This window comes from Canis lupus, chromosome X (genome assembly GCF_048164855.1).
Source record: "Canis lupus baileyi chromosome X, mCanLup2.hap1, whole genome shotgun sequence".
NCBI lineage: Eukaryota > Metazoa > Chordata > Mammalia > Carnivora > Canidae > Canis > Canis lupus.
Window position 1 is genome coordinate 83460122 of NC_132876.1, and position 26186 is coordinate 83486307.

Below are 26186 nucleotides of genomic sequence, written 5' to 3' on the forward strand. Positions count from 1 at the left end.
CTTTCTCCCGCCCCCCACCCCCAGGGCCAATTTTAATAGTTAAGTTGGTAATTTTCCCCTTAATTAATTATCTCCCAGAGCACCTGGGTGGCTCAGTGGTTGAGCATCTGATCCCAGGGTCATGATCTTGAAGTCCTAAGATCGAGTCCCGTATCAGGCTCCCTGTGGGAGCCTCTCTGTCTCTCTGAATAAATAAATAAAATCTTTTTTAAAAAGCAGACATGCATGCTCTAAAAAAATTAATTCTCCTCCCTATCTGGTCACCTCCTTTGAATAGTGCCTTTGAAGCATGAGTGCTCCCTCGGATTAGGGAGGATTCAGCACTCATGTCCAACAGAGCCAGCCAGTATACTTCTTTTTTGAAGCCCCAAATCACAGTTATTATGATACAAGGGTGATTTTCTTCTAGAAGGCTCCTCACTTCTGTGGCTGCTGGATCCCTATGTGGGGGCTGTCCTGGGTACCGATGGAGATAAGAGGTAGGTCCTGAAAGTAAGGCTGCCTCTGAAGGGGAAGCCTGCTGTAGCTAATAACCTAATCCTAGTATTGTGATTACTCGGCTTATTTGTTAGACAGCATCCAATTTGGGACCCTCTTGTCTCTCAGGGTTCGATATAATCTGTGATGGTTAAGTTTATGTGTGAAGTGGACTGGGCCATGGAGCGCCAAGGTATATGGCCAACCATTAATCTGGGTGTTGTCTGTGAGGGTGTTTCTGAATGAGATTATATTTGAATCAGTAGATTGAGTAAAGCAGATTGTCCTCCCCAATGTGAGTGACCCTCATGCAATCAGTTAAAGGCTTGAATAAAAAGGCTGACCCTCCCATGAGTGGGAAGGAATTTCTTCCTGCCTGACTGCCTTGAGCAGGGACTTTGTTGTGGTGGGTTTATTTTTTCTGCTTTTGGACTCAAACTGAATCATTGGCTTTTCCTAGGCCTTGAGCCAGCAAGTCTTTGGACTGGAACTATGCTGTTGGCTCTCCTGGGGCTCTAGCTTGAGGACTGTAGATTTTGGGGCTTGCCAGTGTCTCTAACCACATGAGCCAATTTCTTATAATAAACCTCTTTCTATATGTGTACATCCTATTAGTTCTGTTTCTCTGGAGAATCCTGACTAATGTATAACCTGTCTTGTTTTCTTAGGGTTTACGCTTAAGCAGAGGCCTGGCTTTAGGTGATTTGTTTGGCTCAGGAGAGGGGCGGCTTCACTGTTGATAGTAATTTTGATTTAGGTCAGGTGGCCTTAAACACTTGGCTCTATGTTTTTTATGAATTTCTATTAAATTCAGGGCAGCTATGGCTTCTTGTATTGTTTTAGCATTAGCTATCATTGTCAGTAAAGATGACATATTTGTCAGGAGTCCCCCATGCCCCCCCGCCCCCGAGAAACAACTGTGTGGACTCAGGATTCAATTTCGCCTCCTCTGACTTGCCAAGTCATGCAGCACACCATCTGTTACCTGATAAGCCCACTCCAGCATTCCCAGCTGATGGAGGAGATCTTTGGCCTCAGCTAGCATTTTCTATTGACAGTCTGCTCAGGTGGCAATAAAGCCTCATGTAGGATGGGTTGTCCTCTAAGCCATAAAAATCTGCATCAACAAGGTATATGTGGACTGGGGTCCAAAGTCTCCTCTGGGGGCTTCCTACCTTCCTTATCAATTGTGCAGGATCCTTTAGCAGGGACTCCACTTTTCCATCCTGTACTATGGCAGCCAATTGTTTTTCTTTCAGCCCCTATTAGGTGGATATCTGAGTGAAAGAGCAGGGTGGGTGTGGGCATAGGGAGAGAGAAGAGGGAGGAGGAGGAGGAAGAAGAGGAGTCTCCTCCTTCAAATGAAAACCAGCCCCTCCTTCTTGACCCTTCCCATTTGTCTCTCGTCTATATTACCTTGCAGGTGGTAATGGGGAGAAGGTAGAGTCTTTTCTTTGCTACCACTGTGGGATAGTGCTGACTCTTCCTCTAGAGGACACTAGTCCTCTTCTCCTGGGTTCTCCCCTCTATCTTGTCGCCCTGTCCTGATGAGAAGCTGCCAAGGGGAAGGCCTAGTGTACCTCTCCTGGTTTGGAGCCCCTGTTCAGCGGGACAGCCCCCAGTTTAGGAGTCTCGGAAGGAGCATGCATATAAACTTCCTTGTCTTTAGTCACTTTAATGATTTGGCCACCTCAACCCAAGGGGGATCTGGACACCTCTCCAGGGAGAGACTAGAATGGGATCTGCAATAGCAGATCAGAGTCAGGCCAGCGGCTGTGTGCAAAGGGGCTTCCTCAAGCCACACTTAGGAGACCAGCCTTGGCCTGATGTCTCTGCCTTATAAGCTTGTTTAACTGTCATAGTGGTCCCCAGAGATGAGGATGAGCTCTCCTCTCAAAGTACCCCTGAGTGACTGGCCAGTAACAGGGAGTTCCTCCCACCATAGCCTGTGATGGGGTGGGGGTAGCACACTCTTGGTCCAGGGGCATGCACTTCTCCCTCTTTTCTTTTCAGGCCTACAGGTCTTCTTCATCGCCCTGTTTAATGGGGCACCTAGGCAGGCGAGCTGACTTCCTTCCTCAGGCAGCTCAGTGCCTCTGACCTCAAAAGTCACTTACAATAGCTTGGATTCATTCAAATACTGGTATAACTGCCTGGCTAAGGTGATGAGGCATGGGGAGATGATGCAAAATACGTAATGCAGCACAGAATAATGTCATGCCAAAGTGCAGCAGTGGCATTTCAAATTTTGAGTTCCAGCCATTAGAGGCTGTCCAGGATTTTTGCCAGTTGGTTGTCCTACTGACTGGGTGGCCCCCATCTCTATTTCCTAATTATCTCCAGAGATCCTCTCTTCCTCCTCATTGCCACTTGCAGGAGTTTGAGGTATGTGGGGGCTGATCAAGGAAAACTATATGACCACAAGGTGGCGGTAGCACACACAAGCTTTATTGGGTGACACTTGGACAGGGTTGGCAGGCAGGGTAAGTGCTTCACCGTGAGAGTCTGTACAGAGGCTAACGTTAAGGGCCACTAAGAAGGGCAAGAGGGCGAGGGAACTGCTGGGGGATAGAGGATCAGAGAGGGAGCTTATGTATCTAGGTGATGCCATTCAGCAGCAAAGTGGGGAGTCTCTGGGTCAGAGAGCTCTGAAGGGGAGTGGCAACTTGGGTCTCTTATAGCCCAGGGCTTACCTTACCTATTGCCAGCAGATGTAGGGTGAAGTTTCATGGGATGTGCAAAGCAGGTAGGTTCTAATTGGTGAAAAATCTGCTTGTTTGGGTTATAAGATAATTGGATTTGCAAACATTTAAGTTAGGCACCAGCAGGCTTTTGGGCTATTTGGTCTCAGCTTGCAGTGAAGATATAAACAACCTAGGGACCAATACACAGAGGTCATCTTTGGCCCATTTATATAACAGGCAAAGGCATAATCCATCCTATTAGGTCCTTAGGAATGCTGGAATAAAGTTTAGAAGTATAGTTACAGTCTCTCATTTAAGGATCATGCCTGCTTCTGGCATCTGCAGGTGTAGCTGGGGTCTCAGGATGACTGCTTCAGGGAGGGAAGAAGAAAATTGATGTCAGATTGGGAAAGAATTGTATTGTATTACCAGCATCTTCCCCACCCTCAGCTTCAGACCTCTCAGAAAACTGTAGGAATCTAGTGGAGACCCTCCTCTGGCCCATCATGTTAAATGCAGGCATATGTTCATGAAGGGGTGTAAGGCAACTCTCCATGACGTTATCTCCCTTGTTTTACACAATTGCCTGTTCTAATTCTCTATCAAACCAGTACTCTGAGGATGATATGCAAAATGATATATCCATTTGATGTGATATCTCGTTGTCCATTGTTAGACACTATGAGCTGTAAAATGTGTTCTTCAGTCTGAAAAAATGTAACACAGGGGTTCCAATTGCTATAGCATCTTCTATTCCAGTTTAAAAAATAGTATTCTGGGCACGCTGGGTAGCTCAGCAGTTGAGCATCTGCCTTTGGCTCAGGGTGTGATCCTGGAGTTCTGGGATTGAGTCCCACATCGGGCTTCCTTCATGGGGCCTGCTTCTCCCTCTGCCTATGTCTCTGTGCCTCTATCTCTCTGTGTCTCTCATGAATAAATAAATAAAAATCTTTAAAAAATAAATAAAAATTAAAAAATAGTATTCTGAATATTTGCAGCTACCACCAAGTATGCAAAGCCCGGCACAGTGTCTATTCCTGTCAAGACCCATTTATAAAAGAAATAATTATGTGATATGATAGAGGCATTAGCTAATGCTATAGTGGTAATCATATCACAATATGTAAATGTACCAAATCAACACCACTGTATACTTTAAACTTACATGATGTTATATGTCAGTTATATCTCAATTAAAAAACAGAGACCTGTTGACAGCCTCCCGGAGCTATCAGCAGTAGTCTGCCATAATCTACTTGCCAGTTTATGTGTGGGACCTTCCCCAAAGGACTATCTGCTCCATAGTTATCTGAGGTCTCCATCTTGTCTTCGACAGGACAGTTCTTATTGACATTTTGTGTCTCAGTGGGTGCTGGAGGAATATGTCAATGATTAGCTCATGTCTATATTGTTGCATCTATCCCACATCCACTCATTTCATAGACCCAGAGGACTGCCTCGAGCCAACACACCAGGATATCCACTTGCCAGTTCCTTTGGTTTCTGGAAAGGGGTTCTTCTGAGGGGCATTGACATGTTCTACTTTACTGCACCGTTTAAATTCCACTAGTGATTTTCACAGGACTGTGACCCATATGGGGACCCCTTTAATAATCCAATTTTCTATTGCCCATCTGCCTGACCATATGGCCAAGCTAGTGGCTACTACCCATTATTCAGTAGAAACTCAGATATAGTGGTTCTTATCCTTGTGCTATTTCTTCCATCACTGCAAGGAAAACAGCATGCAATTCAGCCCACTGAATTGATTTGTTCTCACCATCTTCCACCAGCGTTTTTACATCAGTCAGTTGCAGTGTGGTGGCCTTCCACACAGGGTGTCATCTGTCTACCTTGGAACTGCCATCTGTAGACTAAGCAGCTTTTTGTTGTTCAATTTCGAGCTGTTTATAGGACCCATCCACATAGCTATAGGATTTGGGAGTGCCTCAGGTGATTCCAAAATCAGCCCTCAGGAGAGGAGTCTATCTGCTTATGAATACGATTTCTTGCATTCCTCTGGGAGTGTGTTCCTATGTAAACCATTTCCATTTTATTATGGAACTCTTCTGGGCACTGCCTTCTTTCTTGGAGCATTTCTCTGACATTACCCAAGACATTATGGGTATTTCATATTTCAAGATCATTGTATGACCTTCAGTCATGGGGACAGTTTCAATTGATGCCTAATAGCAAGCTAGTAATTTTTTCTCAACCAGTGTCTATTATTTGGTGTCTGGAAATTTTCTGGTCCAGATTCTTAGTGATCGCCACTGGGTGGCACTCATGGACTTTTGTCATAAGTTCCAGTCTATTACCTTCTGTCCACCAGGTATTCTATACTGTTTCTAATTAAGAACCTGTGTGGGCTCTGGCAATTCTGTAGGTTCCTGTTTAGCATGTTCAGTTAATGGAGGGTAAATTTACATGCCTTCTGTCCTACAATACTAGGTAGGAGAAGTGTTCTGCAGTCAGACTTATCCCAATAACACATTCAGGTAAGGGAGATGGCAACCACTTCACATCAAGTCCATTTACACATTTCAATTTTCTCTTATTTTAAAGATTTTATTTATTCGAGAGAGCACACATCCACAGAGAGAGTGAGAGAGATAGACAGGAGAGAGAGAGTGAGAGAGTGAGCACAGGTTGGGGGGGGAAAGGGCAGAGGGAGAGGGAGAAGCAGACTGAGCAGGGAGCCCAACATGGGGCTCGATCCAGGACCCTGGGATCATGATCCAAGCTGAAGGCAGACACCTAACTGACTGAGCCACTCAGGTGCCCCAAGACATTTCAATTTTCATCCAAACTTTCATCTTAATTTCATCAACTACTACAGCTCAATATTCTCCCAATATAGGTGTGAGGACTTCACCAACAAGTTTTGGAAAACTGTGCAATGGGATTCCATGTCAAGGAATCCCAGAAAGCTTTTCCCTACCCTGGCCACTTTACTCACTCATGTTCATATAGCCTTACTCATGTTCATATAGCCTTGAGTCCCCAGTCCAGGGATCTGTCAGGGACCCTGTGGCTCCTTCATCAATCCATATCCTGATAAATTTGCCAAACCATTACCCATGGTAACTCAAGGTCAGTTTTCCCATCATTACCTTTGCATTCTGGCTTTTAAAATTTCTCCAAACTAGGGAGAATAGAGTGGATTTGTTTAGGGCACGTCAATGTTGGTGGACCAGCAGAGGGTCCCATCAGTCCACCCAACCTCCAATAGAGCTGCATTAAGGCCTTGGTTTTGGCTCCATTAATATCTGCTTTATTAATCCCATTTCTCAATAACTGTTTAAAGATTTCCACCCTGTTAAAGTTCCTTGACCCTCCCTTTTTTATTTCTCCATTCTTTTGTGAATCACTCTAATTTTCTTAGCATCTATGATATAGTAATTGATAAGAAATATGTATTTGGTCATTCAGATGACCAAAATATATTTCTCAGATATACTTGGTTTTCATCAACAGTTCCTAAGAGGGCTTCAGAAACATAAAGGTGACATGGGTGTCTTGTTACTAATGAAGGTGACTCCTGGGCCCACTCTTGGTAAGCTTGTTGCCGGGAGGACCAACCATGTGATTAGAAGTTTGAAAATTTCAGCCCCACCTCTTGACCTATGGGGAGAGGAGAGGGACTGGAGGTTGAATCAGCCAATAGCCAATGACTTAGGCAATCATGACTATGCAATGAAGCCTCCATAAAAATTCAAAAGGACTGGACTCAGAGAGATAATGGGTTGCTGGACACATGGAGACATTAGGACAGTGGTACTCTTTCCCCCCATACCTTGCCCTATGTATCTCTTCATCTGGCTATTGATTTGTATTTAATAAACTGGTAAATGTGTATAATATAATATAGAATAGAACCAATAATAAGAGACGCCTCCATGGCCCAGTAGTTGAGAGTCTGCCTTCGGCCCAGGGCGTGATCCTGGAGTCCCAGCATCAAGTCCCACATTGGTCTCCCCACATGGAGCCTGCTTCTCTCTCTGCCTATGTCTCTGCCTCTGTGTGTGAGTGTGTGTGTGTGTGTGTGTGTGTCTCATGAATAAATAAATAAAATCTTAAAAAGAACCAATAATAAATCAAAATCTAAAAAAATATATAATTGGTTCTGTTTCTCTGGAGGACCCTAATACATTCAGTGACCCAACTGCTCAGGAGTTAGGTCTGTCACTTCTGAATTCCACTGGTAACTTTTACCTCTAGTAACTGATCACAGTATAGCTGCCATTTTATACCATGGGTGACTTGGTAGCTATCCAGGCATCAAAGATTCATGAACTCCCACTACCTCATCCTTTTCTCAAACAATGCCTTTGCCATGTTTCAGTGAACCAGGGTCATTTTAGTGAACATCATTCCTGATGCCAAATATGTGGTCTCCAGGATCACTCTTAGGTTTAATGACTCACTGGAAAGACTCATAGAACTCAGAAAAGTGATTGTATGCACGATTGTGGTTTATTATAGCAAAAGAACACAGATTAAAATCAAATGAAAAAAGTGCACAGGGCAGCCCAAGTGGCTCAGCGGTTTAGTGCTGCCTTCAGCCCAGGGTGTGATCCTGGAGACCCAGGATCGAGTCCCACGTTAGGCTCCCTGCATGGAGCCTGCTTCTCCCTCTGCCTGTGTCTCTGCCTCTCTCTCTCTCTCTGTGTCTCTCATGAATAAATAAATAAAATCTTAAAAAAATAAAAAGGTATACAGGGCAGAGACCAGGAGAAACCAGGTGCTACCTTCCAGTTTCTTCTCCCAATGGAGTTACATGGACAGCACTTAATTTTCCCAGCAATGATGTATGACAACATGTATAAAGTATTGCCAACCAGGGAAGCTCCCTGGAGCCTTGAGTCCAGGGTTTTTATTAGGGGTCAGTCTTAAGCAATGGGCACTTATGTGACTCAGCTATTTAGTCTCTAGCCCCCTAGGGGCCAAACTAATACAGTGTGGTCTGAACACCCAGACATATAAAAATGTACATTCTCCATAAATCAGATTGTTAGCATAGATTATCTGGTGTGGCCTGAGGACTTAGGTATACAAAGACATACCATATCTTATCAGGCAAGATGTTCCAAGGATTCAGAGGTTATCTCTCAGGAGCTGCTTATTAAGTGCCAGTCCTGAAGACATTTGGAAGGTGTCAGGTTTGGAAAGCCCAGGCCTTGTGAATTAAGTCTCAACTGCACATCTCAGTAGGGACTGTATCATTTTCTATTCCTGTTTAGAAAGGACATAAAAGGAAGAACAGAGTGTTCAGAGGCCAGTGTGGCAGGTACTTTTATATTGGAAAGTATATGTGGACAAATTATTGCCCTGATGAAAGGAAATAAATCTGCCAAACGAAAATTCTATACCCAATCTATCCCATTTGTTTAAAAAATCAGGTGAAATAAAGCCTTTTACATACAAAGAAACCTAAGAGAGTTGATCACCAGTAGGCTTGTAGTACTAGAAATACTAAAGGGAGTTATTTAATCTGATCCCAAATGGAAGCAAGAATTATAGAAAGGAATGAAGAGGTATAAAAAAGTCGAACATAAAAGGGTGGAGAAAGATATGCCATGAAACCAATAATAGAAAGCTGTTATAGCTATACTAATAGTCAAGTAGGCTGTAAAGTAGAAGTACTGCTAGATATAAAGAGGGAAATTTCATAATAATAAAAGGGTCAGGTCAAGGGAAAATTTAACAATTCTAAATTTTTAATCTACCTGTATCATTCATTTTTTGTTGCTATTTTAACAAATGACCACAAACTTGGCAGCTTAAAATAACACCCATTTATTACTTCACAGTCTCCATAGGGCAGAATTCCAAGCAACATGCAGCTCAGCTGGGCTCTCTTCTTAGGGTCTCATAAGGTTGAAATTATGGTGCTGGCAAGGTTGCCTTCCTTTCTGGAGGCTTTGGGGAAAGAATCCACTTTCAAAGTCATCCAGTTTGTTGGCAGAATTCAGTTCTTTTGCACATGGCCCCCTCCATCCTTAAGCCTACAATAGCACATCAACTTCTTTATGTGCTCCAAATCTCTAACTTTCCCTTCTGCCTTCCTTTCCCACCTCCCAGCATCTGTTCTTTTATCAAGTTTTCATTTAAATTCCAGTCAGTTAACATACAGTGTTACATTAGTTTCAAGTGTACAATACAGTGATTCAACACTTCCATACAACACCTGGTGCTCATCAGGACAAGTGCACTCCTTAATCCTCTTCACTTATTTTATGTATCCCCCCACCTTCCCTCTGATAACTATCAGTTTGTTCACTATAGTTAAGAGATTGCTTCTTGGTTTGCCTCTCTCTCCTTTTCCCTTTGCTCATTTGTTTTGTTTCTTAAATTCCACATATGAGTAAAATCATGTTATATTTATCTTTCTCGGACTTATTTCACTTAGCATTAGTAATTTATTAAGAATTTTTACATCCATGTTTATCAGGGATAGTGGCCTGTTCTCTTTTTTAATGGTATCTTTATCTGGTTTTAGTATCAGGGTAATGCTGGCTTCATAGAATGAATTTGGAAGTTTTCCTTCCTTTTCTATTTTTTGGAATGGTTTGAGAATAATAGGTATCAATCCTTTTTAAAATAGTAGAATTTGCCTGTGAAGCCATCTGGTCCTGGACTTTTGTTTGTTGGGAGTTTTTATTTTTATTTTTTTATAAATTTATTTTTTATTGGTGTTCAATTTGCCAACATATAGAATAACACCCAGTGCTCATCCCATCAAGTGTCCCTCTCAGTGCCCATCACACAGTCACCCCCACCCCCTGCCCACCTCCCCTTCCACCACCCCTAGTTCATTTCCTAGAGTTAGGGGTCTTTCATGTTCTGTTTCCCTCCCTGATATTTCTGTTGGGAGTTTTTAAATTACTGATTCAATATCTTTGCTGGTTATTGCTCTGTTCACATGTTCTATTTTTTCCTGTTTCAATTTTGGTAACTGCTTGCAAGAACTCATGAAATTCAACCCCTCTTGTTTTCCAATCCAATGGCTTTGGGGAAATTTCCTTGTGTGTTCCCCTGTGTGTTCTTCTTCTCTTGGCCTTCTCAGTGATCATGGCTCCCTTCCCTCTGCAAAGCCTGTGATCCATCCGTTTGGTCCCCTAAACTAAATCCACACACTTCCTACCTTTTTCAAGGTGGCCTCTTCTCTCCCTTTAGTTGTGGAGTTTGTTTTGTCAGCCTTCAGGTTGGTTTCTGGGGTATTTAGGATGATCTGATGGTTATTCTAGTTTTGTTTATGGGATGAGGCAAGCCTAGGGTCCTCCTACTCTGCTGCCATCTTCCTGCCTCCACCCCCCAACATCGGCTGTTAAGGGCTCATGTAATTACACTAGGCCCATATGGGTAATCTAGGATAATGTCTCTACATTAAGATAAACTGATTAATAATCTTAATTACATCTGTAAAATCCCTTTTGTCAATATGACAAAACATATTCATGTATATGGAAACTCCTATTTGTTTCTGAGAATTAGGGCAGGATATCTTTGGGTGTCCATTATTCTGCCTATTATATCACTTAATCATATAGGTTCAAAATAAATAAAGTGAAACTCAATAGAATTAAAAGGAGAGATAGGCAAATCCACAACATAGTTAGGCACTTTAAAGTACTTCTCTGAGTGATATAATAAGCAGAAAAAAATTGATATAAAAGATTTGAACAACACAATTAATGAATTTCATATAATTAGTACATAGACAACACCACACCCAGCAACTGAAGAATTCACATTCTTTTCAGGTGCACAAAGAGAATTTACCCAAATAGATCCTATGCTCATCTATAAAAAAGTTCCAACAAACTTCAAAGGATGAGGATCTATAGTATATGTTCTCTGACCACAATGGAATTAAATTATATATCTATAACATAACTAGGAAATCCTCAAATGTTTGAAAATAAGTCACACACTTGTAAATAACTCAGGAAAAAATCACATTAGGAAATGTCTTGGACCACATGTTAATGAAAATATGTCATCTCATTGATGCAGAAAAAAATTTGACAAAAATCCAACATCCTTTCATGATAAAAACACTCAACAAACTAGGAATAGAAACGAACTTCCTCAACCTGATAAAAGGTATTTATGAGAAACTCATAGCTAACATTATACTCAATAGTGAAAGAACAAAAGTATTTCCCTAAGATCAGGAACAAGGAGGCCCACTTCTGCCAATTTTATTAAACATTGTACTCAGAGTTCTCACCAGAGCAATTTTCAGACAAGAAAAAGAAATTAAAGGCACTCAAATTGGAATGGAAGTAAAACTATTTCTATTCCCAGATAATATTTCATATATATATATATATATATATATATATATATATATATATAGTCCTAGCGAATCCACAAATAACTATTTGAGTTCATAACTGAATTCAACAGAGTGGCAGAATACAAGATAAACAGACAAAAATACTTGTATTTCTGTACACTTGTAATGAACAATCTGAAAAAGAAATTAAATTAATTCTATTTATAATAGGATCAAAAAGAATAAAATACTTAGGAGCAAATTTAAGCAGGTTCAAGACTTGTGCACTGAAAAGTACAAAACATCAGTAAAAGAAATGAAAGGAGGCTTAAATAATGGAAAGACATCCAGTGTTCATGGATTGGAAAACTTAACATTGTGGAGATGGCAAATACTCCTCAAAGCAATGTATACATTTAATGTAATCACTATCAAAATTCCAATGGAAACAGTGTGGTACTGGCACAAGGATGGACATATATATTTCAGTGGAATAAAATTGAAAGTCCAGAAACAAACCCATCCATGTATGGTCAATTGATTTCAACAAGTGTGTCAAGACAATTAAATGGAGGAAAGGATAGTCTCTTCAACAATGTGCTAGGACAACTGGATATCCACATACAAAAGAAGGCACTTGGATCCTGACCTCACATCACATATAAAAATTAACTCAAAATGTATCAAAGACCTAAATATAAGAACAAAAGTATAAAATTCTTTGACAAAAACATAGGGCCTTAATGACTTTGGGTTTGGCAATGGTTTCTGAGATATGACACCAACCATCAGCAACAAAGAAACAATACGTAAACTGGACTTCATCAAAATCGAAAACTTCTGTGCATCAAAGGACATTATCAGGAGAGTAAAAAGACAACTTAGAGAATGGGAGAAGGTATTACTAATCATATATCTGATAAGGGTTTGGTATCCAAAATATATAAAGAACTCTTACAACTTAACAACAAAAAGACAAAAATCCATTTTAAAAATGGGCAACAGTGCCTGGCTGGTTAAGTTGGTGGAACAGATGACTCTCAATCTCAGGGTCGTGAATTCAAGCCTCATGTTGGGCATGGAGCCTAGTTAATTTTTTTTTTTTGTTAGTTAATTTTTTTTAATGGGCAAAGGATTTGAAAGGACATTTCTCCAAAGAAGATATACACCTGGTCCATAAACACATGAAAGGATTCTCACCATCATTAGTCATCAGGGAAATGCAAATCAAAACCACAATGAGATACCACTTCATACCTACTGGGATGGCTATAAAAAAAAAAAACCAGAAAATGACAGCTGTTGGGCAAGATGTGGAGAAATTGGAACCCTCCTACATTGCTGGTGGGAATGTAAAATAGTGTAGCCATAGTGAAAAACAGTTTGGTAGTTCCTTAAGTAGTTAAACATAGAAATACCATATGGTCCAGCAATCCCACTCCTGGGTATATACACAATAAAATTAAAAACAGGTGTTCTGGGATGCCTGGGTGGCTCAGCGGTTTGGCACCTGCCTTTGGCCCAGGGCGTGTTCCTGGAGACCCAGGATAGGGTCCTGCTTTGGGCTCCCTGCATGGAGCCTGCTTCTCCCTATGCCTGTGTCTCTGCCTCTGTGTGTGTGTGTCTCTTATGAATAAATAAATATTTTTTAAAAAACAGGTGTTCAAACAAAAATTTATACACAAATGGTCATAGCAGCAGTGTTCACAATAGCTAGAAGATAGAAACAACCCAAATGTCTACCAATCAGTGAATGGATAAACCAAATGTGGTATATCTCTACAATAGAGTATTTAAAAAGGGAATGAATACTGATACATGACACCACATGGATGTATCCTGAAGACACTATGCTCAGTGAAGGAAGCCAGACACAAAAGCCATGTAGTGTATGATTCTATTTATATGAAATATCCTGAATAGGCAAATCCATAGACAGAAAACAGATTACTGTGAAGCAGGGGCTGAGGGTGACAGTGGTGGAGGAATAGGGAATGACTGCTTTATGGGTACAGAGTTTCATCTTGGGGTGATGAAAATAGTCTGCAACTAGATAGTGGTGATGGTTGCACACCACCAGGAATGTACTAAATGACACTGAATCGTATACTTTAAAATGGTTAAAATAATAAATTTCATGTTATATGTATTTTACCACAATAAAAAAGGTGTTAATTCTCTCTCCCTTTCTTTGCTATTGTGGTGTGCATGATTGATTTTGTTCCTCGTCATGTCTTTTCATGAGACTTTCAAGATCAAATGATTCTTGACCAAGAAATGTAAGCAGAATCATCTTATTCCTCAATGGGTTTGAATGAAAACTGGTGATAAAACCAGGTGCAACTCCAAGAGGAGACATCAGGGAAGAACCAAGGTAGGTGTGTAAGGAATTGTACATGAGATTGCACACATATTCATGCTGTTTCTTTTTTTTTAAGATTTCATTTATTTATTCATGAGAGACAGAGCGAGAGAGAGAGAGAGAGAGAGAAGCAGAGACACAGGCAGAGGGAGAAGCAGGCCCCATGCAGGGAGCTCGATGCGGGACTCGATCCTGGGACTCGATCCTGGGACTCGATCCTGGGACTCCAGGATCATATGCCCTGGGCTGAAGGGAGGTGCTAAACCGCTGAGCCACCCAGGGATCCTCTGTTTACGCTGTTTCAAGGTCACTAGCATCTCACCCTATCAAGCTGAAAACATCACTCCTGGACAGCTGGACATGTTTAATTGGGAAAATGATTTTTCTGTACTTCTGCATTTGCAGGTTGTTTCAATAATAGATATGTGAGACCTTTTTAAAAAAAGGTATTAATATGGGGTACAGTATGCGTGAATGGTGGCTATGAAGCAGAGTGGATGGAAGTGAATAAACAGTGGGACTGAATGAGGAAATCTGGGGCACAGTGGGATGACATAGATTTAAATGATTGGTAGAGTAGGAAGGAATGGGAGCCATGAGGGGCAAAGGTGAGCTGGACTGGAGGGGCCTGGCAGAGTCAGACTTTATATATGAATGAGTCCTGTTCTTCCAGAAAGCACCGATAGAGAAGAAATACCGCCACATGTTTGTGTTCCAGGAAATAGAGAACTACAAGTTTCCCAGTATTAGTAAGCTCAGGCTGCCATAACAAAATACCATAGACTGGGGGGCTTAAACAACAGAAAATAATGTCTCACAGTTCCGGAAGCTGGGAAGTCCAAAATCTAGGCACCAGCTGATTTGGTTCCTGAGGAGAACTCTCTTCCAGGCTTGCAGAGAGCCACCTCCTCAATGTGTCCTCACATGACCTCTTCTTCGTGTGGCAGAGGTGTCTCTTCTAAGGATGCTAACCCATCCAATCTGGGTCCCCTGTATGATCTCATCTAACCTAATTAACCTCCCAAAGGTCCCATCTCCAAATGTCATCATTTTGGGGACATTTTGTTGAAACATATGAATTTTGAGGGGTATACAATTCAGTCCATAGCAATTCCCAATACTTTTGCATATTCCAAGATAAGACCCATCTCTGTTGTTCATGACTCAAGGATGACTTTTTTTTTTACCTGCCTCTTGTTAAAACAAAAACAAAAACAAAACAACCCACAGGCTCAAAATGGTGTCACTTAGACCAAGTTCTCAAATATATTCCCAAAAACATAATCTTTTAAATTATTATTTAAATTTTGTTAGTTAGCATACACTTCAATATTGGTTTCTGGAGTAGAATTCAGTGAATTATCACTTGCATACAACACCTGGTGCTCATCACAACAAATGCCCTCCCTAATTCCCATTACCCATCTAGCTCATCCTCCACCCACCTCCCTCCATCAACCCTATTTGTTCTCTATTAAGAGTCACTTATGTCTTGTTTCCCTCTCTTCTTTTCTCCTATGTTCATCTGTTTTCTTTCTTAAATTCCACATATGAGGGAGATCATATAATATTTGTCTTTCTCTGACATATTTCACTTAGCATAATACCCTCTAGCTCCATCCACATCATTGCAAATGGCAAGATTTCATTCTTTATGATGGGCAAGTAATAGTACATGTTTGTATATATACCACATCTTTATCCATTCATCAGTTGATAGACATTTGGGCTATTTCCATAGTTTAACTATTGTTGATAATGCTGCTATAAACATTGGGGTGAATATACCCCTTGAAATCTATATTTTTTTATTCCCCCAAGACATAATCTAATTGCAGCTTCAATCTCCTGCAGAAGTATAGTCTTAACCAGACAGCAAGGGATTTTTCAATCCATACCAATGAATCTGCCACTTGGGCCCTTTCCACCCTCCTTTCCAAGAAAGATGAGATAATCTGCATGATAAGACACCTTGCTTTTCCCTCTAGAGTGAGGCTTGGTTTGGTACAATCCTTTTCTTTGGCTAGTAACTTTCTTGCCTCCACCCATCTTCTGTGCAAACCTGCCTTTTTTACAACTCCTTAGAGCACCTCTCCACTTGCTAGGTGAGGTGCTGCTGGATTTATGAACCATTTAACAAAACCAATTAGATCTTCAAATTTACTTGGTTAAATTTTGTTATTTAACACTTTCTGAAACCCCAGGTCCCTTTTCTTGCCTTTGAGATGTTCCTCATTAACGAGTTTCCCCCACTGCAATAGCCTGAAAAAAAAAATCATCTCCTTAATTAGCCTGTGCATTTTACCTTTCACACGACTAAGTGGTAGAGTGATTAATAGGGTAGAGTGTTTAAGACACCCAAGCACTGTGTCCCCTTTGCTCCTCCACAGGTAACTGAGACCTGCAGGCCTGGAACGGGGGCGGGGGGGTGCGGGGAGGCGCTATCGGACTCTGACTTGGCATCTCGACCCTCCCACAACACAACTTTCTGGGGGCAGATTCCTAGAAGGAGGGATGGAATGTGTGCCTGGCAGATTACCGTCAGGTTTGGATTCTTATCTAGGTCCAAGTCGCCCCAATCCCCCCAGGCTTCTGTCTCTGACTCTCCTTGGTCACTTCACACATCTCATCCTCCCAGGACGCAATTTCTTCCATCTGCACTTCTGGAATCTCCCACAGAGGACGGCTAGCCCAATAGTATCTATTAGGACTGTTGCTCCCCGGTTCTCCCTCTCCCCTCTCCCCGGTGTTACTTTTGTTTTCAAGATTTTATTTATTTGACAGAGAGAGAGAACACAAGCAGGATGGTGGCAGGGAGAGAGAGACAGAGAGGGAGACGCAGGATCCCCGCGGAGCAGGGTTCTCCATCCCAGGACGCTGGGATCACACCTTAGCCGAAGGGAGACACTTAACTCGCTGAGCCCCTCAGGCGCCCCCCAGTGTTACTTTCTTGCAAGGTCTACGACCCCTCCACTTTCTCCCCCTCTCCCAGGGGTACCGATCTGTAGAGGAAGGGCTCACTCCCGGTTTGCCTCCTTTCTTCCCACTCATGGTTCCCGGGGCTATCTGTGCTCTTCCCGGTCCCCCCAGCCCCAACTCTGCCGCGGTATCTTCCCGCGGAGGGGGTGGTCTTGTCCTGAGCCCTAGTTTGTCCACACCAGCTCCCATTAAACCCGCCTTTACGCGCGTAACTCGCCCACCACTAGCCTTTGCGCCGAGGACCTCACTCCCGGCAAGTTTTCAAAGTCCTCCCGAAATCCCCTGTCTTCTGAACTTTCCGAGGCGCAGACCTCCGCTGTACGGAACTGGAACTTTTGAAAGATGCCTGCTCCGTGACAAATCAGTTTAGGGGCGCGGCCATCCCCCTCCCCCGCCTCCCCGCCGTGTGGTCCACGCAGTTGCAGAACCGCAAACGCGCGGCGACGGCACTGGCCGCTGGCACTGACCGCTCGGGCGAGGCCAAATGCGCTCGCGGAGGCAGAGCCCCAGCCCCTCGACGGTGGGGTAAAACACCGAGACAGGGCTCGTCCCAGGAACTTGGGACTGATTTGTGAAGCTCCAGGCAGGCGCCGCCGGAATCCGGGTGGAAAACAGGAAGAGTAGGGGATGGAGGGCGGAGGGTTCACTGGGAGCGGCGGGGAGACGGGGCTGGTCTGCGGCTGCAGCGGCACCGGCCAGTGTGGACGTTGCAAAGACGCGAACTTGCCAGGTGAGTACTTGGAGGGGGCTCTGAGATGGGCCTTGGGAGTCTGGGGAAGTACGTGATGGGGAGCCTCTAAGGTGAGCGACGGGGGCTGTGGAGGTGGGGTCTCTGGGGTGTTGGGGGTGTGATGGGAGGTCCTTGGAGTCAGTGACGGGGGATCTGTGAAGTGAGTCATGGGGGCTGTGGGGTGAATAATGGGGGTATTTGGGGCGATAGGGAGTGTCTAGAGCCAGTGATGGGTGAGGGGGAGTGTTGGGAGGTCTGGAGGTGCATAACAGAGCGGAGTTGTTGAATGATGGGGCTCTGTGAGGCAAACGAATGTTCTTTCCCGTTTTTCTTGGCTACAGCATGGCCATTTTACCAGCTGGCATTTATGGATTGCCAGCCTGATGATTTGGTGAACTTTCCATTTTCCCATGCTGTTACAAACTCTTCTCTTTCCTTTCCCCCCTCTCTCAATAGCTTTGCTTTTCTAGGCCACTGCCCTCTCTTCACAAGGCAGACATGACTAATTTCCAGGTGAGTTCTTATTTGCTCCCCTCTCCCTGACCTGTGTGAAAACACTTAGAAGCAAAGGAAGGGTAATGTGTGTTGGTTAAGAGCATGGACTCTGGGCCAAAATGTTCATAATAGCTGCCTAAGTCTATTAGGCAGTCTCCAATTTCTCTGTGCCTTGGTTTCCTTATTTGTTTTTTAAAAATATTTTATTTATTCATTTGAGAGAGAGCGAGTACGAGGTAGGGAGCAGAAAGGAGAGGAAGAAGCAGACTCTCTACTGAGCTGGGAGACTGATGCGGGACTTGATCCCAGGATCCCGGGATCATGACCTGAGCTGAAGGCAGATGCTTAACCCACTGAGCCACCCAGGCACCCCTCCCCTATGCCCTTTTTAAAAATGTCTATATTATTTTGTCATTTTTCCCCCTCGCGGCAATAGAAGTGGCACCGAAACCTCAAACTCTTTTAAGAATGTACAATATAAAAAGAGAAAGTATCTCAGGATTTCGTATCATTGCTCATTCCAGATAACCAATTCTATGGTGAATTTAATTGCCATCTCTGGACACCTCTCTGTCCCTCCTTCTTTATATTTACATACACATAAAAGTATAGAGTTGATATAAACCTTCCTTTGCTAACATTTGCTCATAATACACAAACTGTTTTGCAACTCACTGTTTTCCCTTCACATAGTAACATTGATGAAGGTGGTAGGAGTAATGATAATGATAATGATAATGATAATACAGATGATGATGAGAATATTAGTGGCAGGAACAGCAGCTAACACCTAAAGAGACTGCACTGGGCCTGGCACTATACTAAGTACTTTATACACATGACCACCCTAGTCCTCACAAGTATCCTGAGAAGTGGGAGAAGTGGGTACCTTTAATATCCGCATCTTACAGATGAGAAAACTTGAGTTCCACAGTAGATAAGCAAGTGGCGTGGGGTTACAGAGCTGGTTACTGGCATAGCTGGGATAGTCCCTACTCCATGAATACTTGTTGATAGAAGATATTTCACTGCTAAGACAGAGATTTTTAACAGCTGCACATTTTTTTGTCTTGTATGCCTGTGTCATGTTGCATGGCAAGGCAATAATCTTTCATGTCCTGTCTTGTTGTACTGTGCTGAGCGTTTCTAGAATTTCTGGTTCAAAAGATGGGCATGTTTTGAACTTTTTTTAAAAAAATTTATTTATTTATTCATGAGAGACATATATAGAGAGAGGCAGAGACATAGGCTGAGGGAGAAGCAGGCTCCCTGGGGGAGTCTGATGTGGGACGTGATCCCAGGATCCCGGGATTAGGACCTGAGCCAAAGGCAGATGTTCAACCACTGAGCCACCCAGGTGCCCCCCATTTTGAACTTTCATAGACCTTGCCAAACTGCCTTTGAAAAAGTTCATGCAAGTTTATACTCCCCGCTACTGAGTGAAAATACCCTTTCTAATCTGTCATGTTTTTATTTTATTTTATTTTATTTTATTTTATTTTATTTTATTTTATTTTATTTATTTTTGGTGGAAAGAGATGTTTTGTTATTTATTTGGTATTTTCCTCATTACTCTGTTGTCAATACTTTGATTTATTTGTAAACTTTTTTGTTTTCTGGGACACCTGGGTGGCTCAGCAGTTGGGCCTCTGCCTTGTCTCAGGGTGTGATCTGGGAGTACTGGGATTGAGTACTACATCGGGCTTCCTACGTGGAGCCTGCTTTTCCCTCTGCCTGTGTCTCTGCCTCTCTTTCTGTGTCTCTCATGAATAAAAAAATAAAATCTTTAAAAGAAAACTTTTTTGTTTTATTTTTTCTTTTTTTCTTAAAGATTTTATTTATTTGAGAAAGAGAACGAGCAAGTGTGAGCGAGTGGGGGGAGGGGCAGAGGGAGAGGCAGAAGCAGACTCCCCACTGAGCAGAGAGCCTGACATGGGGCTCCATCCCAGGACCCTGAGATCAGGACCTGAGGTGAAGGCAGACACTTAACTGACTGAACCACTCAGGCACCCCTTTTTAAATTTTTAAAAAGATTTTATTTATTTGAGAGAGAGAGAGAGAGAGTTGGGAGGGGGCAGAGGGAGAGGGAGAAGCAGATTCCCTGCTCAGTGCACAGGGAGTCTGATGGGCCAGGGGCAGGGAGCTAGATCCCAGGACCCTGAGATCATGACCTGAACTGAAGGCAGATGCTTAACCAGCTGAGCCATCCAGGTGCCCCAAGGTGACTCTTAATGTACATCAAAGAATCCATTCAGGAAAAAAACTGATGGATATGGAAAGGTCTTCTCCTGGAAGTCCTATTTCATGTTACATCAGAGAGCTCATATAGAAGAAAAACTTGAGAAATCCTGTGAACGCAATGAATGTGTGAATGCAATGAATGTGATAAAGCTTTGTTACAGAAATCACATCTCATTATTCATCAGAGAGTTCACACAGGAGAGAAGCCCTATGGGTATAATATATGTGAGAAAGCTTTCTCCCAGAAATCATATTTAATTATACATAAAAAAAACTCATATAAGAGAGAAGCCCTCTATGTCTGAGAAGTGTAGTAGAGCCTTCAGGACGAAGTCAAAACTCACTATATGTTAGAGAACCCACACAGGAGAAAAACCCTTTGACTTCTCTCTCTCTCTCTCTCTCTCTCTCTCTCCCTTCTCTTTTAAAGATTTTTATTTATTTATTCATGAGAGATACACAGAGAGAGGCAGAGACATAGAGGGAGAAGCAGGCTCCCCACAGGATCAATCCCAGGCCCCTGGGATCACACCCTGAGCCAAAGGCAGACTCTCAACCACTGAGCCACCCAGGTGCCCCAGACCTCTCTTGAATATGAGAAAAACTTTCTTCCATAGTAAAAGCTCATTGTGAGTTAAAGACCTCAGAGAGAAAAGAAACTTTGTGAAAGAAATGAAAATGGGAAATCCTTTATAGAGTCAAAGGAAAAGAAAAAGGCAGGGTGAGGGATCCTGCTTTAGCTAACATGGTGGGGGAAGGCTTTTCTGAGAAGGTGCCATTTGAGCTTAGACCTGAAAATGAGGTGCCAGCCATACTAGGGGTAAGAACATTCCAAGAGGAAGGAGTAGCATGAGCCAAGGTCTTGATGCAAAAATCATGGCCTCTGTACTTGGCTACCATGGGTGTGTGTTGAATGACTATTTTACATCAGAGAGGTGGTTCATGTCTTCAGTCTTTGGGGCCTTGAATATAATGAGAAGCTTTAGCTGGAAGCCAAGCCTTGCTATAAATTTGGGCACAGGTATCGAGAGAAACCCAATTTAATTAACTTCAATAAACATAGTCCTCTGGGGAGGGAAATAGTCCAGATTTAACACCAAACTCTCAATAGAAAAAAAGTAACAAAATCTGTTTAGATATTTTGATGGCTCTCATGATGGGGAATAAGTGCCATCCACAAGAAAAAAAGAGTTTGCCAATTGATATAAAGCTACAGATTTAAAGATAATTACTAGGGGTGCCGGGGTGGCTCAGTCAATTAAGCATCTGCCTTCTGCTCAGGTCCTGGGATGGAGCCTGCATGGGACTCCCTGCCCAATGGGGAGTCTGCTTCTCCCTCTCCCTCTGCCTTCTGCTCTACTTGTGCATATTTTCTCTCTCTCTCTGTCAAATAAATAAATAAATAAATAAATAAATAAATAAATAAATATTTTTAAAAAATAAAGATAATGGGGATCCCTGGGTGGCTCAGCAGTTTAGCACCTGCCTTCGGCCCAGGGCGTGATCCTGGAGTCCCGGGATTGAGTCCCACATCAGGCTCCCTGCATGGAGCCTGCTTCTCCCTCTGCCTGTGTCTCTGCCTCTCTCTCTCTCTCTCTGTCTCTCATGAATAAATAAATAAAATCTTAAAAAAATAAAGATAATCCCTAAAGGAAAAATGACTATAAATATAAATGTTAGACATTATTAGAAAGGGTGCATAATTGGAACGATGTGAAGAAAACACCACTAGGGCACCAGTTTCCAGAAGTAGCAGCAGTTGATACTGCCAGTATTTCTGCTCTAGCCTGTTCTACAGTCAAGATTTTGGCTTTGTGGGATCCCTGGGTGGCTCAGTGGTTTAACACCTGCCTTTGGCCCAGGGCCTGATCCTGGAGTCCTGGGATTGAATCCCACATCAGGCTCCCTGCATGGAGCCTGCTTCTCCCTCTGCTTGTGTCTCTGCCCCCCTCTCTCCCTCTCTCTGTCTCTCATGAATAAATAAATAAAATCTTTTTTAAAATAAAAATAAAATAAAAAAGTTTTGGCTTTGTGTCTATGTGTATACCTCTCTTCTTCCTGGGCTTGATCATGCAGTCTTTCCAGAAATGCTATGAGCTACCTATAGGCTTTTAGGAGACCCACTTATTTACTTAAATTCAGCAGAGTTTATTTTTGCTGCTTTTGATAAATACTGAAATTGGTACCGAGAGTGATGGCCCCCTTTATGGATCCCCAGGGAAATGTGAAATTTGGTCATCTAGGCTGGTTGGGGCTGAAGGCAGAAATCAAATTGGCATTTTAGGAAGGAGGCTCGGTCATTCTTACACTGGTGGATATGTGCTTTAATGATCACCTGTGCTTACCTTGGAGGAAACAAACACTGAAAACAAGGCTTTAGGTGGGTGAATATCCACCCCCAACCAAAAAGTACAAAAGACGTGAGGGGACTGCTTCCTCACGGGGATGGCGGCTTCTGATGGGGCTGGTACAAAGAGAAAGAGTGGCAAGTTTAAAATCCTAAATTCTCTGCCCAAGACACATCAAAATCCAGGCATTCGTGAAAAGAAATTACTACCCTGTGTATATATTGAATTCCTGGCCTAAATTCCCACCCTGTCATTTGAAATTTAGGATACTCATGGTGAAAGAGGGAGTGGCGGGGTGGGGCTGAGGGGGTGTGCAGAATGTTAGAATGGGAAAGTGTGGGAGGATGTGGGAGAATGTGAACACTTTAATTCCCACTGAGCCTCCAGTGTAAGCTGAAACCAATATTATTTTCCCTGGGGAAGACCTTAATTAAAGACCCTGTAGTGACTTCTGAAAGTGATGCTTTTTAAGGAAAGCCAATTTTCACAGACACTCATCCTGCCCTTCTGTTTCCAGACCTATACCTGCCTTGTGTACCAAGCACTTTATGTGCTTGCTGAACACTCATTAATTTGATTCTCCCAATGATCCTATGAAATAGTTGCTATCATTATCATCCTCATTTTGCCAATGAGGAAACTGAGGCACAGAGAAATTAAATGCCTTGCCCAACACAACACAGCTCATAAGTGGTAGAGATGATATTTGAACCCAGGAGAAGCTGCGCTCTTACTTACACCCTGAGTTATCTGGTGTCTCTGATTAGAACTCTGAATGTATGGAGGAAGTGATTGAATGGGGATACCTCCAGGCATTGGGAAAATGAAGAGTTAGGCATCAGAGGTCTCTTGCATTATTTATAGATAGCATCCTTTATTAAATCCAGGAAATCTCTATCTCTGGGAAACTGAGTCATGAATTAATTTTCTTTGAGTCAGATTTGGCATGCATATTGCATCCCTTGAGCCATTCAGATAAATAATGGCCAGAACAGTGCCGGGTCCAAGAATCCCTGGGAAATGAAGGGAGGGAGGATGGGAGGATGAAGTGGATAGGCTGATGGGGTGGCAGTGCCATTATCCCAGCTGCCCAGGGCCCAAGCCACCCCCATGAACTTACCAGGCAGTCATACCATTCTTTGATGATGCCACCTGCCTGGCACACAAGATATCATCCAGAATATGGCGGTTGAGCAGGTCTAGGGAGGAAGGAAGAAAGAGACATAGTGATCTGGTGCTTTGGGGACAGGGTGACTGTATATGGCTGGCCCAGGGGTTCTGTATTCCTTGGAGCCTGAATAACTTCAACTACTACATTGGCTGATTCTGGATGACCTTGGATTCACTTGTCAGCTGGTTGTGAATTCAGTCTTGCTGACTTCAAACATTATGCTGTTAGTTCCTAGATAACTTCAACTGCCACTTTGGTTACAAATGACCTCCATCTGCATGCTGTCTAGTTCCAGTCAACCTCAGTCATTATTGTGTTTGGTTCTTGATGATCCCAACTGCTCAACCAGGGTGACCTTCACTGCCCTTCTGACTGGTTAATGATCTTAACCACCATGGTGACCAGTCCTGGACAACCTCAATTGCCTTTTTTTTTTTCACGGCTAGTTTGTATTTTATTGGACTGTTGATTTCAGTGCTTCTGTGATGTCATCCTAACAAAGGACTAAATGTTTAGTCGAGGGGATGAAGCCACCCACAAATCTGAGCAAACTTAAGGTAGTTGGAATCAGGGAAAAGTCTACTGAAGGGAGGCCCTTGGTTCCTAACAGTTCTAAAGATTTAATGATCCAACGATCAAGTTTTATGGAAAAATTCGAAGTGTCCAGATGTCCTTTTGGCAGGAGTAATGGGCAGGACCGGAGGACATAGGCAGTAGGGGCAGACGGTCTGCAGCACGGACGGCTGGGCTGGAGAAGCCACTTTCCTGTCGGTCCATAGGATGAGGATGCTTTCCTCAGACAAGGTCAATTGCCATTTTGACTAGTTATAAATAATTCCAACCTCCATGTTGACCATTCTAGGACCTCAGCTTCCATTGGAGCTGATCCCTCCTCAACTTCCATGTGAAGTGAAACACACAAAGTCGTCAAAGTGAACAACCTTAACCCATTTTAGCCAGTCTTGAGAAACTGTACTATTCATGTTACCTTGTCCTAGACAGCTTCAACCTCTGTGGTGGCTAGTCCTGGACAACCTCAACCTTCAAGCTGACCAATCCTGGGTAACCTCTTCTGTTATTGTAGCAGGACTTGGACAACCTCAACCTCCATTTGGTCTAGACCCCAGTAACCTCAGTTCCCATTTTGGTCTGTCTCAGACAACCTCCAGCACCATTTTGGCCAACCCTGAACAACTACTGCTATTAAATTTTGTCTGCAATAACACCACACTCTTGTCTGGAAAGCTCTCTCCTTTCTGCACAGATACACTTTATTTCTGTTCCTACAGCCAGATACATGTTTCTTCCCTCAGAGCCTGAACAACCTCAGCCCCAAATCAGGACAATCTCCCCCTCCATTCTGCATGGAGCCAAGTTTCCTGTTTTCTGAGTCCCAGAAAACTGCAGCCTCCATTCTCAGTGAGGTCCAGGAGCTCTGAGCCCTCCTGACCTGGACAACATCTCAGTGTAGTCAGTAAAGATACAGGATGGTGTCTCTAACAGCCCAGGCAAGTCTGTTCCTTTCCCTATCATTTTTCTGCTTGTTACCGGAGATTATGGCTTAGGCAACCTTGCACTCTGTGTGTTGGGCAGTGGGGCCAGGCAGGGCTTCAGGGTGTCCCCAGTGCTGCCTCACCACGACACTCCATGTGACAGAGGTTCTGGGTGGGTGTAACACCATTGTTACACCACCAGGCGGAGTTCAGCTGGAAAATGCCATATTCACTGCTGCCGTCGGGATTGTGGTCCACGAAGGAGGTGTCAAAGCCACTCTCATAGTGTGCCATGCACAGCCCTGGGACAGGGAGGGGGTAGGTAGCGGGTAGGCATGGGTCCTGGGACAAGGGGATGGCAGGACAAGGGGGAGGGGGCGGGGATGGTTGTCATCTCAGTTGTGGGGGTGATGATCCTGGTTTGGTGGTGGTGATGATGTTGGTGATTCTGGTGAGATCTCAGTGATGGCAGTGGTGATAGTGATAGTACTTGTCATGATTTTGATGGTAGCGATGGTATTGATGGTAGAGATGAGGGTGATGGTTGTGAAGGCAGTGATGGTAAGGACATGAGAGAAGTCAGTCTGGGGATGACCGAGAGGATGGTGCCCTGGCCCAGGGAGATGATAAGTGACAAGGGGGGCCTGGGTCTGAGTGTGATGGGTGGCTTGGGGGTGTGTGTGGGACTTGGGGCAGCTGGAGTCTCACAGTCTTCAATGCTGTAGCCCTTGAAGCCGTTGAGGCCCGCCTTCTCCAGCTTCATTGCCAGTTCACAGCGTTCATAGATTTTGGCATCCACAGGGGCAACTGTCAGCGTGGCCAGGGTCACCACCATGGTGACCCAGGCCTGCATTATAACACCCATAGGCCCTCCTGCCCAACTCTTTGCTCTAGACTCACCCTGCCCTGTTTAGAACTAGCG

The 26186-nt window shown here is 43.4% G+C and overlaps 1 protein-coding gene across 5 annotated transcripts; it reads right to left on the minus strand.

The window, feature by feature from the left end:
- Positions 1 to 2946: 2946 nt before the first annotated feature.
- SPACA5 (sperm acrosome associated 5) lies at positions 2947 to 26186 on the minus strand. Of its 5 annotated transcripts, XR_012026179.1 has the most exons (6): positions 25973 to 26186; positions 25408 to 25566; positions 23721 to 23799; positions 8228 to 8396; positions 4422 to 4533; positions 2947 to 3532 (listed from the first exon to the last, which is right to left on the minus strand). XR_012026179.1 is itself a non-coding variant. In XM_072815814.1 (4 exons), the coding sequence occupies exons 1-4, from the start codon at positions 26127 to 26129 to the stop codon at positions 8384 to 8386; spliced, it is 408 nt and encodes a 135-aa protein (XP_072671915.1). In that variant the 5' UTR covers positions 26130 to 26186; the 3' UTR covers positions 7986 to 8383. The 5 variants fall into 5 exon arrangements, 4 of the variants coding, with proteins under 4 accessions (XP_072671915.1, XP_072671914.1, XP_072671912.1 ...); XM_072815814.1 differs by lacking the exons at positions 2947 to 3532; positions 4422 to 4533 and having other exon boundaries at positions 7986 to 8396; XM_072815813.1 differs by lacking the exons at positions 2947 to 3532; positions 4422 to 4533; positions 8228 to 8396 and adding an exon at positions 22551 to 22716.